Here is a 14978-nt window from a genome sequence, read left to right as displayed (position 1 = left end):
TATGACGTTGCCACATTGAAAGTCACTGAGCTCTTCAGTAAGGCCATTCTACTGCCAGTGTTTGTCTATGGAGACTGCATGGCGGTGTGCTCAATTTGATACACCTGTCAGCAACGGGTGTGGCTGAAATAGCCGAATCCTTTAATTTTACTTGGTGTCCACATACTTTTGTATATCTAGTGTACCTTCTAAAAAGGTAAGGGCGTGGATCAGAAAACCAGTCATTACCTGTAGTGTCCACCATTTGCCTCATGCAGCGCAACACATCTCCTTTGCATAGAGTTGATCAGTCTGTTGATTGTGGCTTGTGGAATGTTGTCCCACTCCTCTTCAATGGCTGTATAAAGTAGCTGGATATTGGTGGGTACTGGAACACACTGTCGTACATGTCGATCTAGAGCATCTCAAACATGCTCAATGGGTGAAATGTCAATGCAGGCCATTGAAGAACTGGGACATTTTCAACTTCCAGGAATTGTGTACAGATCCTTGCGACATGGGGCCATCTATTATCATACTAAAACATGAGGTGATGATTGCATATGAATGACATGACAAATGGGCCCCAGGATCTTGTCACGGTATCTCTGTGCATTCAAATTGCCATTGATAAAATGCAATTGTGGTCGTTGTCAGTAGCTTATGTCTTTCCATACCATAACCCCACCTCCACCATGGGGCACTTGCAAACCAGTCGCCCACACGATGCCATACGCGTGGTCTGCGGTTGAGAGGCCGGTTGAACGTACTGTCAAACTCTCTAAAAGGACGTTGGAGGCGGCTTATCGTAGAGAAATGAACATTCAATTCTCTGGCAACCGCTCTGGTGGATATTATTGCAGTCAGCATGCCAATTGCACTCTCCCTCAAAACTTGAGACATCTGTGGGCATTGTGTTGTGTGACAAAACTACACAATTTAGAATGGCCTGTTATTTTCCCCAGCACAAGGTGCACCTGAGTAAGAATCATGCTGTTTAATCAGCTTCTTGATATGCCACACCTGTCAGGTGGATGGATTATCTTGGTAAAGCATAAATGCTCACTAACAGGGATGTAAACAAATTTGTGCACAAAATTTGAGAGAAATAAGCTTTTCGAAATAAGCCTTTCTGGTATCTTTTATTTCAGCTCATTAAACATGGGACCAAAACTTTACATTGCATTTATATTTAACACCATTACATTTGTCTGTTTCGATTAGGGACCTGGGAGAAAACGCAATAACACCAAAACAGTGGAAAGATTGGTCCTGTGCAAAATCAGTTTGACAGGTTTTAAAATCCATTTTATAAAATGTAAAAAAAAATATTGGTCACGTACACATGTTTAGCAGATGTTATTGCAGGTGTAGCGAAATTCTTGTGCTTCTAGCTCCGACAGTGCAGTAATATCTAACAAGTGATATCTAACAGTTTCACAACATATACCCAAAATACAAGTAAATATAAGTAAGGAATGGATAAAGAATATATATACATATATGTCAGAGCGGCATTGGACTAAGATACAGTGGCATAGTATAGAGTACAGTATATACAGTACACATGAGATGAGTGAGGCAATATTTACACAAAATTAAAGTGACTAAGATAGCGTAGAATAGTTTAGAGTACAGTTTATACATATGAGATGAGTAATGCAAGATACAAAGACATTATTAAAATGGCTAGTGTTTAATTTCCTTAAAGTGGCCAGTGATTCCTAATCTATGTCTATAGACAGCAGCCTCTGATGTGCTGGAGATGGCTGTTTAACAGTCAGTGGTGTAGTATAGAATACAATACAGTATATACATATGAAATGGGTGAAGCAATATGTAAACAGAATTTAAAAGTGACTAAGATAACGTAGAATAGTGTGGAGTGCAGTTTATACATATGAGATGAGTAACGCTAGATACAGAAACATTATTAAAGTGGCTAGGGATCCATTTCTAAAAGTGGCCAGTGATTACTAATCAATATCCATAGGCAGTCTGATGTGCTAGTGATGGCTGTTTAGCAGTCTGATGGCATTGAGATAGAAGCTGTTTTTCAGTCTCTCGGTCCCAGCTTTTATGCACCTGTACTGACCTCGCCTTCTGGATGATAACGTGGTGAACAGGCAGTGGCTTGGGTGGTTGATGTCCTTAATGATCTTTTTGGTCAAGGAAAAGTGAAAGTCACCCAGTAAAATACAACTTAAGTAGAAGTCAAAAATTATTTAGTTTGAAATATACTTAAGTTTCAAAAGAAAATGTAATTGCTAAAACATACTAACAATTTCAAATTCCTTATATTAAGGAAAGCAGACAAACCACATTTTCTATTTATTTTTACATTTACGGATAGCCAAAGGCACGCTCCAACTCTCAGACATCATTTACAAACTAAACATGTGTTTAGTTAGTCCGCCAGATCAGAGGCAGTAGTGATGACCAAGGATTTTCTCTTGTTAAGTGTGTGTATCTGACAATTTTCCTGTCCTGCTAAGCATTCAAAATGTAACTAGTACTTTGGGTGTCAAGGAAAATGTATGGAGTAAAAAGTACATACTTTCTTTAGGAATGTAGTGAAGTAAAAGTTGTCAAAAAATATTAATAGTAAAGTAAAGTACAGATACCCCAAAAAACAATTTTTACTTTAGGTACTTTACACTACTAAGCAGAATAAATTCAACCACATATGTTTGTGTTTCATCACAGTTAAAAACAGAGAGCAACATCTATCCCGTTTAAGTCCAAAAAGAAAATATTGCATGCAACAAACAGGTACATGACCTAAACAGCATGGTCAAACGCAAGTTAAAGTTAGTTAGCAAATTTCATTTCACCATCGGTTTGCACAAGTTATAATAGCATCCTTGCTAAAATGATTTCAGAAGCAGGAAGATTAAAATAGCCTAATGGAAAATACAACCGTAATGCTCTTCAACTTGGACATGTTGTAGGCTAACTATAGGGAGAAGCCCCCGGAATACTGATGTTAACCTGTGGTGACCCCAAGATGTGCATTAAAACAGACTCCGAGCACTCTAACTATTGATTCAGGACCACAGAGAGTTACCGGAGAGCACAGCATATGCTACCAGCACCACCAGTTGGACAGTGCCTCTCCGGCAGAGGCAGCATCTCAACGAGCACATTCACACTGACTCATCACAATAATATACAGTGTATTCAGAACCCTTTACTTTTTCCTCATAGTTACGTTACAGCCTTATTCTAAAATATATTACATTGCTTTTCCCCCCTCATCAATCTACACACAATACCCCATAATGACAAAACAAAAACAGGTTTTTAGAATTTTCTGCCAATTTATTAAAAATAAAAACCTGAAATATGACATTTACGTAAGTATTCAGACCCTTTACTCAGTACTTTGTTACAGCACCTTAGGCAGCGATTATAGCCTTGAGTCTTCTTGGGTATGACGCTACAAGCTTGGCACACCTGTATTTGGGGAGTTTCTCCCATTCTTCTCTGCAGATCCTCTCAAGCTCTGTCAGGTTGGATGGGAGCGTTGCTGCACAGCTATTTTCAGGTCTCTCCAGAGATGTTCGATCGGGTTCAAGTCCGGCCTCTGGCTGGGCCACTCAGGGACATTCAGAGACTTGTACCGAAGCCACTCCTGTGTTGTCTTGGCTGTGTGCTTAGAGTCGTTGTCCTGTTGGAAGGTGAACCTTCGCACCAGTCTGAGGTCCTGAGCGCTCTGGAGCGGGTTTTCATCAAGGATCTCTCTGTACTTTGCTCCGTTCATCTTTGCCTCAATCCTGACTAGTCTCCCAGTCCTTGCCGCTGAAAAACATCCCCCACAGCATGATGTTGCTACCACTATGCTTCACCGTAGGGATGGTGCCAGGTTTCCTCCAGATGTGACGCTTGGCATTCAGGCCAAAGAGTTCAATCTTGGTTGCATCAGACCAGAGAATCTTGTTTCTCATGGACTGAGAGTCTTTAGGTGCCTTTTGGCAAACTACAAGCGGGCTGTCATGTGCCTTTTACTGAGGAGTGGCTTCCGTCTTGCCACTCTACCATAAAGGCCTGATTGGTGGAGTGCTGCAGAGATGGTTGTCCTTCTGGAAGTTTCTCCCATCTCCATAGAGGAACTCTGGAGTTTTGTCAGAGTGATCATCGGGTTCTTGGTCACCTCCCTGACCAAAGCCCTTCTCCCCCGATTGCTGTTTGGCAGAGCGGCCAGTTCTAGGAAGAGTCTTGGTGGTTCCAAACTTCTTCCATTTAAGAATGATGGAAGCCACTATGCTCTTGGGGACCTTCAATGCTGCAGAAAGTTTATGGTACCCTTCCCCAGATCTGTGCCTCAACACAATCCTGTCTCGGAGTTCAACAGACAATTCCTTTGACCTCATGGCTTGGTTTTTGCTCTGGGTATTGTGAGTATTTTTTATTTATTTAATCCATTTTAGAATAAGGGCGTAATGTAACAAAATGTGGAAAAAGTCAAGGGGTCTGAATACTTTCCGATATCTAAACAACATCAAGTATATGCCTAGTCTAATACAATGGCAATTTAAAAACACCAAAAATAATCAAGTCTAATCAATCTGTGTGTGCGTGTGTGCAAAGAGAAAATGTTGACTCACCCTACCCCAAAAGGGTCAATGACTTTGTCATACAGTACTCCGCTGGACTTAAGATCATGCTGCCCACACGTTTCCATTGACATTTTTGACAAATGCGTGATTCTCTCTTGTCCACAGCTATAGCGCAAGTGCAGTAAGTTTTAATAATTTTCAGACAGGAAAATGACCTTTCAGCTGACGTACTTGTAACAGTGATGGTGAGCATTAGTTTCAGGAGCTTGCATACCTCGGGTAAAGTGGTGGTCAGGTAATTTTTCACAAGTGATTGCAGCAGCTCATCTGGTGGTTTGTTAAAGAAGGCATCAGCATAGACTACCTGCAGCTCACTTTTCAATCTCTGGTTGTCAAAGAAAGGGTACGTCTGGGACAGCTGTGTGAGTACTCTATCAGGAAACCCCTCTTGCTTTGAGTACTCAGGAAATTACCCATGATCAAGAACATGGAAGAAGTCGAGGCTCTTCATGTCAGCAGACCTCTGGGTCATGTGTAGTATGATTCCATTGAGTATTTTGAAGTACAGTCATCGGTATCTGTCCAGGAAGCCTAGGTCATTGTCAGCGTTGTCCCGGTGGTTGAGCTCATAGTCATCCCAGCCACCGTGGCATCTTTTGAGTTTTTCATCTTCCATTCCAACAGCCTGAACAGTGCTGTCATCTATCCCTTGAAACTTTGCATCACTTCTGATGGCTTTCAATGCATTCAGTGTACCATCTACCTGTACACAAGAATGTCTTACGTCAAGAGATTTACTCTGTAGGGCCTGAAACAGTTGTTCGGTGAATCAAAAAATGGCCTCAAACACCAACTAAAACAATTAACATGAAGTCCTTCAGTTTCTGTTTCAGAGCACAGCTCTGGGCGATTGAATCTTTATCACAGCTGGGCTCAGTAATGATCCGATCAAAAACAGTGTCCAATGATCTCTGGCCTTCGTGCACAGCATGCATGTCACGTTCCTGACCTGTTTTCTCTTGTTTTTGTATGTGTTTAGTTGGTCAGGGCGTGAGTTGGGGTGGGCATTCTATGTGTTGTGTTTCTATGTTGGGTTTAATGTGTTGCCTGATATGGTTCTCAATTAGAAGCAGGTGTTTGACGTTTCCTCTGATTGAGAACCATATTAAGGTAGACTGTTCTCACTGTTTGTTTGTGGGTGATTGTCTTCCGTGTCTGTATGTATGTTCGTACCACACGGGACTGTAGCGTTTGTTTGTAGTCTGTACCAGTTCGTGCGTTCTTTGTGTATTTGTAAGTTCTCATGTTTTAGGTCAGTCTACGTCGTTTATTGTTTTGTAGTTCAAGTGTTCTTCGTGTTTCGTCTTTCGTTCAATAAATCGTCATGTATTCATCACCCGCTGTGCCTTGGTCCGCTCATTCACCACAAGAAGACCGTTACAATGCACTGCTCTACTTTTGAAGTTCCTATGAGTTGCACAGCCTCCCGGTAACCGAATCGTATTGTCAACCTCAGTAAGCATGTCTGTAAAATGCATGATGGGTAAAATTGTCAATGGATGCAAAAGGTTTTTTTGCGTTTTGAATATTGTTTGTCCCCTGTGCCTAAACTAAAATTAGTTTGTGGGCATAACAATGAATGAACAGGGCATATTGACAGTGGGTTTTCACGAGCGCCTGAACCCCACCTTGCTGCCCACGTAAATCAAATCAAGCTTTATTTATACAGCACATTTCAGACATGGAATGCAGCACAATGTGCTTTACAGGAAAAAAACAAATAAACAACAATGAAAATAAAAAATGAAATATTTACTACACAACAAATATAAGATAAAAACAAAATAATTACACAAACTGAACAACTAAAAAACGACCTAAGGAAAAGCAGAGGTAAAAAAGTGTGTTTTAAGATCTCTTTTAAATATGTCCACAGTTTCGGCCCCCCTCAGGTTCTCTGGCAGACTATTCCAGAGGCTGGGGGCTTAGTAACTAAAGGCTGCCTCTCCATGCCTCTTGGTCCTAGGCGTGGGATAGTTAAAAGGCCAGTGCCAGAGGGCCAGAGGGACCTACTGGGTACGTTACATGCAGCTTTCCCCCATCGTAAGTTTGGCAGATGAGTTTGGGTTGAGTTGTATTTGCCAGTAGTTTCCATTATAACAGCGTTGATCGCCTCTGCATTTCACTCTGTGCTCACATGAACAGGAATCTCTCGCATTCAACACCCTTATCATTTGTCAGGTTTTGGCCAGGACTGTTCTGGTTTTTGTCACTAGATGTCCCCATTGCACCTTTTTTGAACCTTTTGTTTTTTCCTTGCTCTTTTATTGTTTGCACCTGTGTGTCGTTCCCTTGTTAGTATTTAAACCCTGTGTGTTCCTCAGTTCTATGCTCAGTGTTTGTATGTTAGCACCCAGCCCAAGCCTTTTTGTGTGAAACATATAGTTCTCTTATTGGATTTTCCAGAGGTTCTCTGGTTTAGTTTTTGTGTATTTTTGAGTAGTCTTTTGAGGTTTGTTTTTCCCTGCTGTTTTTACCACTTTGTGGAGTTTCTTTGTATTTTGGAGGATATCCATTTTGTGCCTCTTGGCTTTATTTTGGACGTGGTGGATTTATATTCTTTGCCTGAAGATCTTGTTCTTTTATTAAATCATTATCTCTAGTACTGCTGAGTCTGCCTCATCTTCTGGGTTCTGCCAACTATTAGTGACTGTTTCTCTCACCGGGTCTTGACATCATTGACATAGCATGCTCTGATTTTCAATTGACATTTGCAGGATATGTCTGTGGTGTCATCCACCTGGACTGCAATGAAGGGTGCTGAACTGATCTCACTGTCAATTTCACTTTGTATCACATCTGCGACGCTCTGAGTGATGTCATTCTCTATGATGTTTGACATACCTGTAAATATGGTGCTTGTCCCAAGGTGTCCAGCCATGGCAGTATCGAACTCTGCAAATGCATTGACAAGTTCCACAAAATGACCTTTGTTAAGGCTTGTTGCTGACTCGTCATGCCCCCTAAAGGCTTGCTCCTGCTGTCCCAGGTACATTACTGCGATGACCAGTTTCTTCAGAATGTCTCTGTTTTAATTCAGCTGTTCTTTGTGCCTCTGGACACTGATCACTGCGACCTGGTCGAGAGCCTCTTTGATCCAGACTTGACCAAACAGCTTTAGTTTCAGGCTTGTTTTTTAGATTTCCCATGCCAGTCAAGGGATTTGCTCAGGTTTGCATGTTCAGAAAAACCAGTCATGGCCCAAGAGTTGTTGAGCAAACATGCTCTTTTCAAATAGAAGGCATAGCCAGAAAAACAGCTTATTCAGCATAGCACTCCGAGCTAGCCAGTTGGTCCTATTGTCATTATCAGTGTTGAAAGATCAGGTCTCACCCGTGCTCCTCTCCCCTGTGCAATATCCAATTTCGGAGTCAGCCTCCCATTCTCCTTGATTTTCAGCTGCTGCTCAAATAAATGTTACGAAATCATTTTGAACTAGAAACTCTAGACCCTCAAATCCATCCATAGCAAACTACTGCAGGACCAGTGGCGATTTTAGCATATAAATCTTGGTGGTGCAAAACAAAATTAAAGTGGGATACATGTCTGCAAAACTGTTACACAACACAACACTAAACAAAACTAATAAACCTAGTTATGGAGTAATGCAAATTTGTGGTCTTAAAAGAGAAGAATTTATGAATTATATTCTTCAAGAATCAATAATTGAAATGACCATTGAACAGACTCCCAGATCCTAGACTGTACCTTTTGGAAACCTTTCAAAGGATTTGACAATTATGGCAGTATCATTCATGTTTAATAACGACTCATGAGAGAAAATAATGTGTACACCAGTTTTATTGACAACAAACCACAGAAACATTACTTAACATTTATGCACAACAAGTAACTAAAACGTTCATTTTACAGCAACAAATCCTTTTTAAAGTATTTGACTTGTGTGTTCAGTTATGATGCTGACACTATGGAGAAACATTTCTTTTTCGTAGTTGAGTTGATGTTTTGCTGGATTTAACTGGTTCTCAGTGCACACACCAAGGGCAATTTCTCTCCACAGTTTAAATCGTTCCACTTTTTGTCATCTTCAGAGGAAACACGGAACAGAAATGAACTCTTAAATCAACTCAGATATAGACACAACAATATCATTGTCTGTGTGTGTGCCAGATTTCTTCGTTAAATGTACAATTTAAAAGTTACTTTTGATGAAAGGATCAGTGAATGATAGTGGGCTAACTGTACCTCCATAGTTCATTTGAAGACAGCGCTCGATATCACCATAATTATTGGGCTCTCCTTTCTCCCAGTTCTGGTAATCAAATTTGGAGCCGTCACTCCAGAACCATTGTTTGCTCTGTTTGGAAGAATTATGGTCTCAGTTTCAAAGATATCCCAAATTATCATTATTCATATTTTTATGATTGTAACAGTCCTGACCTATTTATGTTAGTTTTTATGTGTTTTTGGTCAGGGCATGTGTTTTGGGTGGGCAGTCTATGTTACCTGTTTCTATGTTGGTTTCGGTTTGCCTGGTATGGCTCTTGATTAGAGGCAGGTGGTTTGCATTTTCCTCTAATCAAGAGTCATATTTAGGTAGGGCATTATCACTGTGTGTTTGTGGGTGATTGTCTCCTGTGATGTCTTCGTTATGTTCGATGTGTTCACGTTTGGAGCTGTTTGGCTGTTCGTTCGTTTTGATGTACGTTCCTGTTCGTGAGTTTACGTTTGTTGATGTGAGTTTATGTTCAGGTTCCGTTGTACGTCGTTTTCTTATTTTGTAGTTTGAAAGTGTTTTGTTTAGTTTTCGTGTTGCCATCTGCATCGTTGTCAAATGTAAAATAAAGATGGCATATTTCCCTAACTCCGCATTTTGGTCTGAAGATCCTTCTCTCCTCACCTCATCCGAGGATGAGGAGAGCGACAGCTATGACAATGATTATTATTGGTATTATTGTTAGTAGGTGTGCTTGCTGAAACATACTTATTTTCTTTCCTCCACCACCTGTATTGCCAAACCGTAAAAGCTACCAACACAAAAACAACTTTAAAACGTGTAGACTGGCACTGGTACTGTTGCTTGAAAAAAACATGTTGATACTTATTATTCACTGAGTGTATAAAACATTAGGAACACCTTCCTATTATTGAGTTGCACCACCTTTAGGTCTCTGATCTGCCTCAATTCGTCAGGGCATTACTCTACAAGGTGTCGATAGGGTTCCACAGGGATGCTGGCCCATGTTAGCTACACTGTGTACCACTACAATTGTTTGGCGCCGACAGAGATGGATGCCTCGCTTCGCGTTCTTAGGAAACTATGCAGTATTTGTTATTTTACGTATTATTTCTTACACTGTTACCCCAGGAAATCTTAAGTCTTATTACATACAGACGGGAGGAACTATTGGATATAAGAGCAACGTCAACATACCAACATTACGACCAGGAATATGACTTTCCCGAAGCAGATCCTCTGTTTGGACCACCACCCAGGACAATGGATCGGGTCCCAGTAGGCGATCCAAAACAACGGCGCCGCAGAAGGGGCAGACGGAGCAGTCTTCTGGTCAGGCTCTGTAGACGGGCACATCGCTTACCGCTCCCGAGTATACTTCTCGCCAATGTCCAGTCTCTTGACAACAAGGTAGACGAAATTCGAGCAAGGGTTGCCTTCCAGAGAGACATCAGAGATTGTAATATTCTTTGTTTCACGGAAACATGGCTCACTCGGGATACGTTATCAGAGTCGGTACAGCCACCCGGTTTCTTCACGCATCGCGCCGACAGAAACAAACATTTCTCTGGTAAGAAAAAGGGCGGGGGGTTTTGCCTTATGGTTAACGAGTCGTAGTGTGATCATAACAACATACAGGAACTCAAGTCCTTTTGTTCACCTGACCTAGAATTCCTTACGATCAAATGCCGTCCGCAAGCGAATTCTCTTCGATTATAATCACAGCCGTGTATATTCCCCCCCCAAGTAGACACCTCAACGGCCCTGAAAGAACTTCATTGGACTTTATGTAAACTGGAAACCACATATCCTGAGGCTGCATTTATTGTAGCTGGGGATGATTTTAACAAGGCTAATCTGAAAACAAAGCTCCCTAAATTTTATCAGCATATCAAAGGCGCGACCCGGGCTGGCAAAACCCTGGATAGTTGCTACTCGAATTTCAGTGACGCATACAAAGCCCTCCCTCGCCCTCCTTTCAGCAAATCTGACCACGTCTCCATTTTGTTGCTCCCAGCCTATAGACAGAAACTACAACAGGAAACGCCTGTGCTCAGGTCTGTTCAACGCTGGTCTTACCAATCTGATTCCATGCTTCAAGATTGCTTCGATCACGTGGACTGGGATATGTTCCGGATAGCATCGGACAACAACATTGATGAATACGCTGATTCGGTGAGCAAGTTTATTAGCAAGTGCATCGGTGATATGGTACCCACGGTGACTATTAAAACCTTTCCCAACAAGAAACCGTAGATTGATGGCAGCTTTAGCGCAAAACTGAAAGCGCGATCCACTGCTTTTAATCATGGCAAGGCGACCGGAAACATGACCGAATACAAACAGTGTAGCTATTCCCTCTGCAAGGCAATCAAACAAGCTAAGCGTCAGTATAGAGACAAAGTAGAGTCGCAATTCAACGGCTCAGACGTATGTGGCAGAGTCTATAGTCAATCACGGACTACAAAAAGAAAACCAGCCCCGATACGGACACTGATGTCTTGCTCCCAGACAAACTAAACAACTTCTTTGCTCGCTTTGAGGACAGTGCCACTGACACGTTGGCTGCGGGCTCTCCTTCACTGCAGCCAACGTGAGTTAAACATTTAAACGTGTTAACCCTCGCAAGGCTGCCGGCCCAGACGGCATCTCTAGCCGCGTTCTCAGAGCATGCGCAGACCAGCTGGCTGGTGTGTTTACGGACATATTCAATCAATCCCTATCCCAGTCTGCTGTTCCCACATGCTTCAAGAGGGCCACCATTGTTCCTGCTAAATGACTATCACCCCGTAGCACTCACTTCTGTCATCATGAAGTACTTTGAGAGACTAGTCAAGGATCATATCACCTCCACCCTACCTGACACCATAGACCCACTCCAATTTTCATACCGACCCAATAGGTCCACAGATGACGCAATCGCAATCACACTGCACACTGCCCTAACCCATCTAGACAAGAGGAATACCTATGTAAGAATGCTGTTCATCGATTACAGCTCAGCATTCAACCCCATAGTACCCTCCAAACTCGTAATTAAGCTCGAGACCCTGGGTCTCGTCCCGCCCTGTGCAGCTGGGTCCTGGACTTTCTGACGGGCCACCCCCCAGGTGGTGAGGGTAGGAAACAACATCTCCACCCCACTGATCCTCAACACTGGGGCCCCACAAGGGTACGTTCTCAACCCTCTCCTGTACTCCCTGTTCACCCATGACTGCGTTGCCATGCACGCCTCCAACTCAATCATCACGTTTGCAGACGACACTACAGTGGTAGGCTTGATTACCAACAACGACGAGACGGCCTACAGGGAGGAGGTGAGAGCCCTCAGAGTGTGGTGTCAGGAAAATAACCTCACACTCAACGTCAACAAAACAAAGGAGATGATCGTGGACTTCAGGAAACAGCAGAGGTAGCACCCCCCTATCCACATCGACGGGACAGTAGGGGAGAAGGTGGAAAGTTTTTTAAGTTCCTCGGCGTACACATCACAGACAAACTGAAATGGTCCACCCACACAGACAGCGTGGTGAAGAAGGTGCAACAGCGCCTCTTCAACCTCAGGAGGCTGAAGAAATTTGGCTTGTCACCAAAAACACTCACAAACTTTTACAGATGCACAATCAAGAGTATCCTGTCGGGCTGTATCACCGTCTGGTACGGCAACTGCTCCGCCCACAACTGTAAGGCTCTCCAGAGGGTAGTGAGGTCTGCGCAACGCATCACCGGAGGCAAACTACCTGCCCTCCAGGACACCTAAACCACCCGATGTCACAGGAAGGCCAAAAAGATCAAAAACCCGAGCCACTGCCTGTTCACCCCGCTATCATCCAGAAGGCGAGGTCAGTACAGGTGCATCAAAGCTGGGACTGAGAGACTGAAAAACAGCTTCTATCTCAAGGCCATCAGACTGTTAAACAGCCATCACTAACATTGAATGGCTGCTGCCAACATACAGAGCCAATCTCTAGCCACTTTAAAAATTAATAATTGGATGTAATAATGTATAACTAGTCACTTAAGCAATGCCACTTTAAATAATGTTTATGGTGTGCCAGTGAATACTGAAGTGGGCATTTTGGGGGGGGGAGTACATCAATAAGATCTTTCAAACCTAGATCTGACTTCACAAGTGACCCTTGAGATATTGATGATCCTATTCATCTGTGAGTATACTCTACCTTAACAGCATCAGATCCTCCAATCCAGGTAGCTTGATGTTGGCCGGTGTTTTTCAACACCAATTGCTGTAAATGACTGTTCTCCCCACAGTTGTGCACAGAGGCCAGGTTTGCTTCAAGGGACAGACAGTAGTTCTAGAGAAAGCGGCAGATAGGACAAAGACATTTCATAATGTAAGTATTAGTCAGTAGGCCAGTCTATGAGAATTTGTCTTCTGGACTCACAATAACGTCAAAACAAATAAGCGAGTTGATTTCAATTGAACTTCTACTTTAATTCACAGTAGTGGGTAAGCATGATATACCTCAGCTTGGGGCCATGTCATTGCAGTGTTGACAAACATAAAGCAACGTGATTCGTATTTGGTCCAACCTCCGGGGCATGGACGATCACTCTCTGCTGCTCCTTCCTCCTGTTGTTCCTCCACCACCCCAGCCTCTGTAAGGAGGAGACACAGTGCACGTTCCAAACTGCAGTTGGCTTTAAAGATGAGAGGATGCTGACTGAGCTACAAATTACCTTGCATAATAAATAACTATTCAATATTACTTGTAGATCAGTCAGTCAGTCACACACACACACACACACACACACACACACACACACACACACACACACACACACACACACACACACACACACACACACACACACACACACACACACACACACACGCACACACACGCACACACACGCACACACACGCACACACACCTCTGCTAAAACATAAAAAATACAGAATGAATTAATTCATAATGTAAAGTATAAAATGGATTCCCTCTTACTTGTGGCACGTAGATCAAAGGCCTCGCCCAGAACAATGGCAGCACTGAGAAGCAGAAGGATGGTCAACATCGCCATTGATACTGAGAGAGAGAGAGCGAGAGAGAGAGAGAGCGCCACACAGACAGACAGACAAATACAGTGAGAGAGAGAGAAGCCGTTAAGACAAATTCAGTGAGTACTTCAGAGTAGGTGAATGCAGTTTCCCTAGACTCTCCTCGATTACTCCCAGCCATTCCACTTAGCTGGTGTATTCCACTGCTATCACATCAGATTCAGTTATTAAAGGGCTTGATGATTAGTTGACCATTTGTCAGCTGTGCTTGTACTGGAATAAATCCAATAAGTGGAACTGGGGGAACTGGAGGAGAGGTTATGGAAAAACTGTGTTGGGTACATATGGAACTCCTAAGGCAACATTTCCCCAACTCGGTCCTGCGGTGCAAATTTTGGACGGAGTTTGGGAAACGCTATGCTAAGGAATACCAGGTATCATTCCTTCAACCACATACAATAGAACAGACTAGCCCACAGGAATATGTATGCTTTCTAAATGGCACCATATTCCCTTCGTAGTGCACTACTTTTGACCAGGGCCCACAGTGCACTACATAGGGAATAGGATGCCATTTGGATGCTTCCCATACCTTGTCTGAGATTGACTATTTACTTCAATGGTAAGGAGAAGTCTATGCTCTTGAATTCAGGAAGCTCCCAACCTTTTAGGGTACCATTTGCTTTCCAAATGGAACCCTACTCCCTATATAGTGCACTACTTTGACCAGGAACACATACTGTAGGCCCTATGGGCCCTGTTCAAAAGTAGCGCACTACATGGAGATTAGGGTACCAATTGGAATGCAGACAGGTACCGTTTAAAATTAATAACTGTTGAAATCTCACCTTCTGAAAACTTCAGTTGTAGCTTCACTTCTTCAGAGATCTTCAAAGAACTTCACTGGGTCTCTCTTCTGTGTCCTCAATTCTACCTATCCCTCCTCTCCTTTAAATAGGTTTTTCAGAGACACCTTCTTCAAGAGTGGAGGAGGGTTGGTTTGTATTAACTCTGTTTGCTTCCCTGAAACAACTGTGAAGGAAAACGTGTCACATGCCTACTTAAGGCCTTAAGGCCACTGCATGGTGATCAGCCCTCCAGGCCTTTTAACAAGAACCACCACAGACGATGGCCAAATTCACCAGATGATCCTTGACCTGTT

At 42.8% G+C, this 14978-nt stretch overlaps 1 protein-coding gene across 1 annotated transcript; it reads right to left on the bottom strand.

Annotated features, from left to right (window-relative positions):
• Positions 1-8381: 8381 nt before the first annotated feature.
• LOC129862057 (ladderlectin-like) lies at positions 8382-14750 on the bottom strand. Its single transcript, XM_055933390.1, has 6 exons — positions 14665-14750; positions 13764-13844; positions 13283-13416; positions 12978-13112; positions 8805-8916; positions 8382-8644 (listed from the first exon to the last, which is right to left on the bottom strand). The coding sequence occupies exons 2-6, from the start codon at positions 13837-13839 to the stop codon at positions 8574-8576; spliced, it is 528 nt and encodes a 175-aa protein (XP_055789365.1). The 5' UTR covers positions 13840-13844; positions 14665-14750; the 3' UTR covers positions 8382-8573.
• Between the last annotated feature and the right edge of the window lie 228 nt (positions 14751-14978).

This window comes from Salvelinus fontinalis, chromosome 9 (genome assembly GCF_029448725.1).
Source record: "Salvelinus fontinalis isolate EN_2023a chromosome 9, ASM2944872v1, whole genome shotgun sequence".
NCBI lineage: Eukaryota > Metazoa > Chordata > Actinopteri > Salmoniformes > Salmonidae > Salvelinus > Salvelinus fontinalis.
This window is presented reverse-complemented; position numbering and strand designations above follow the sequence as displayed.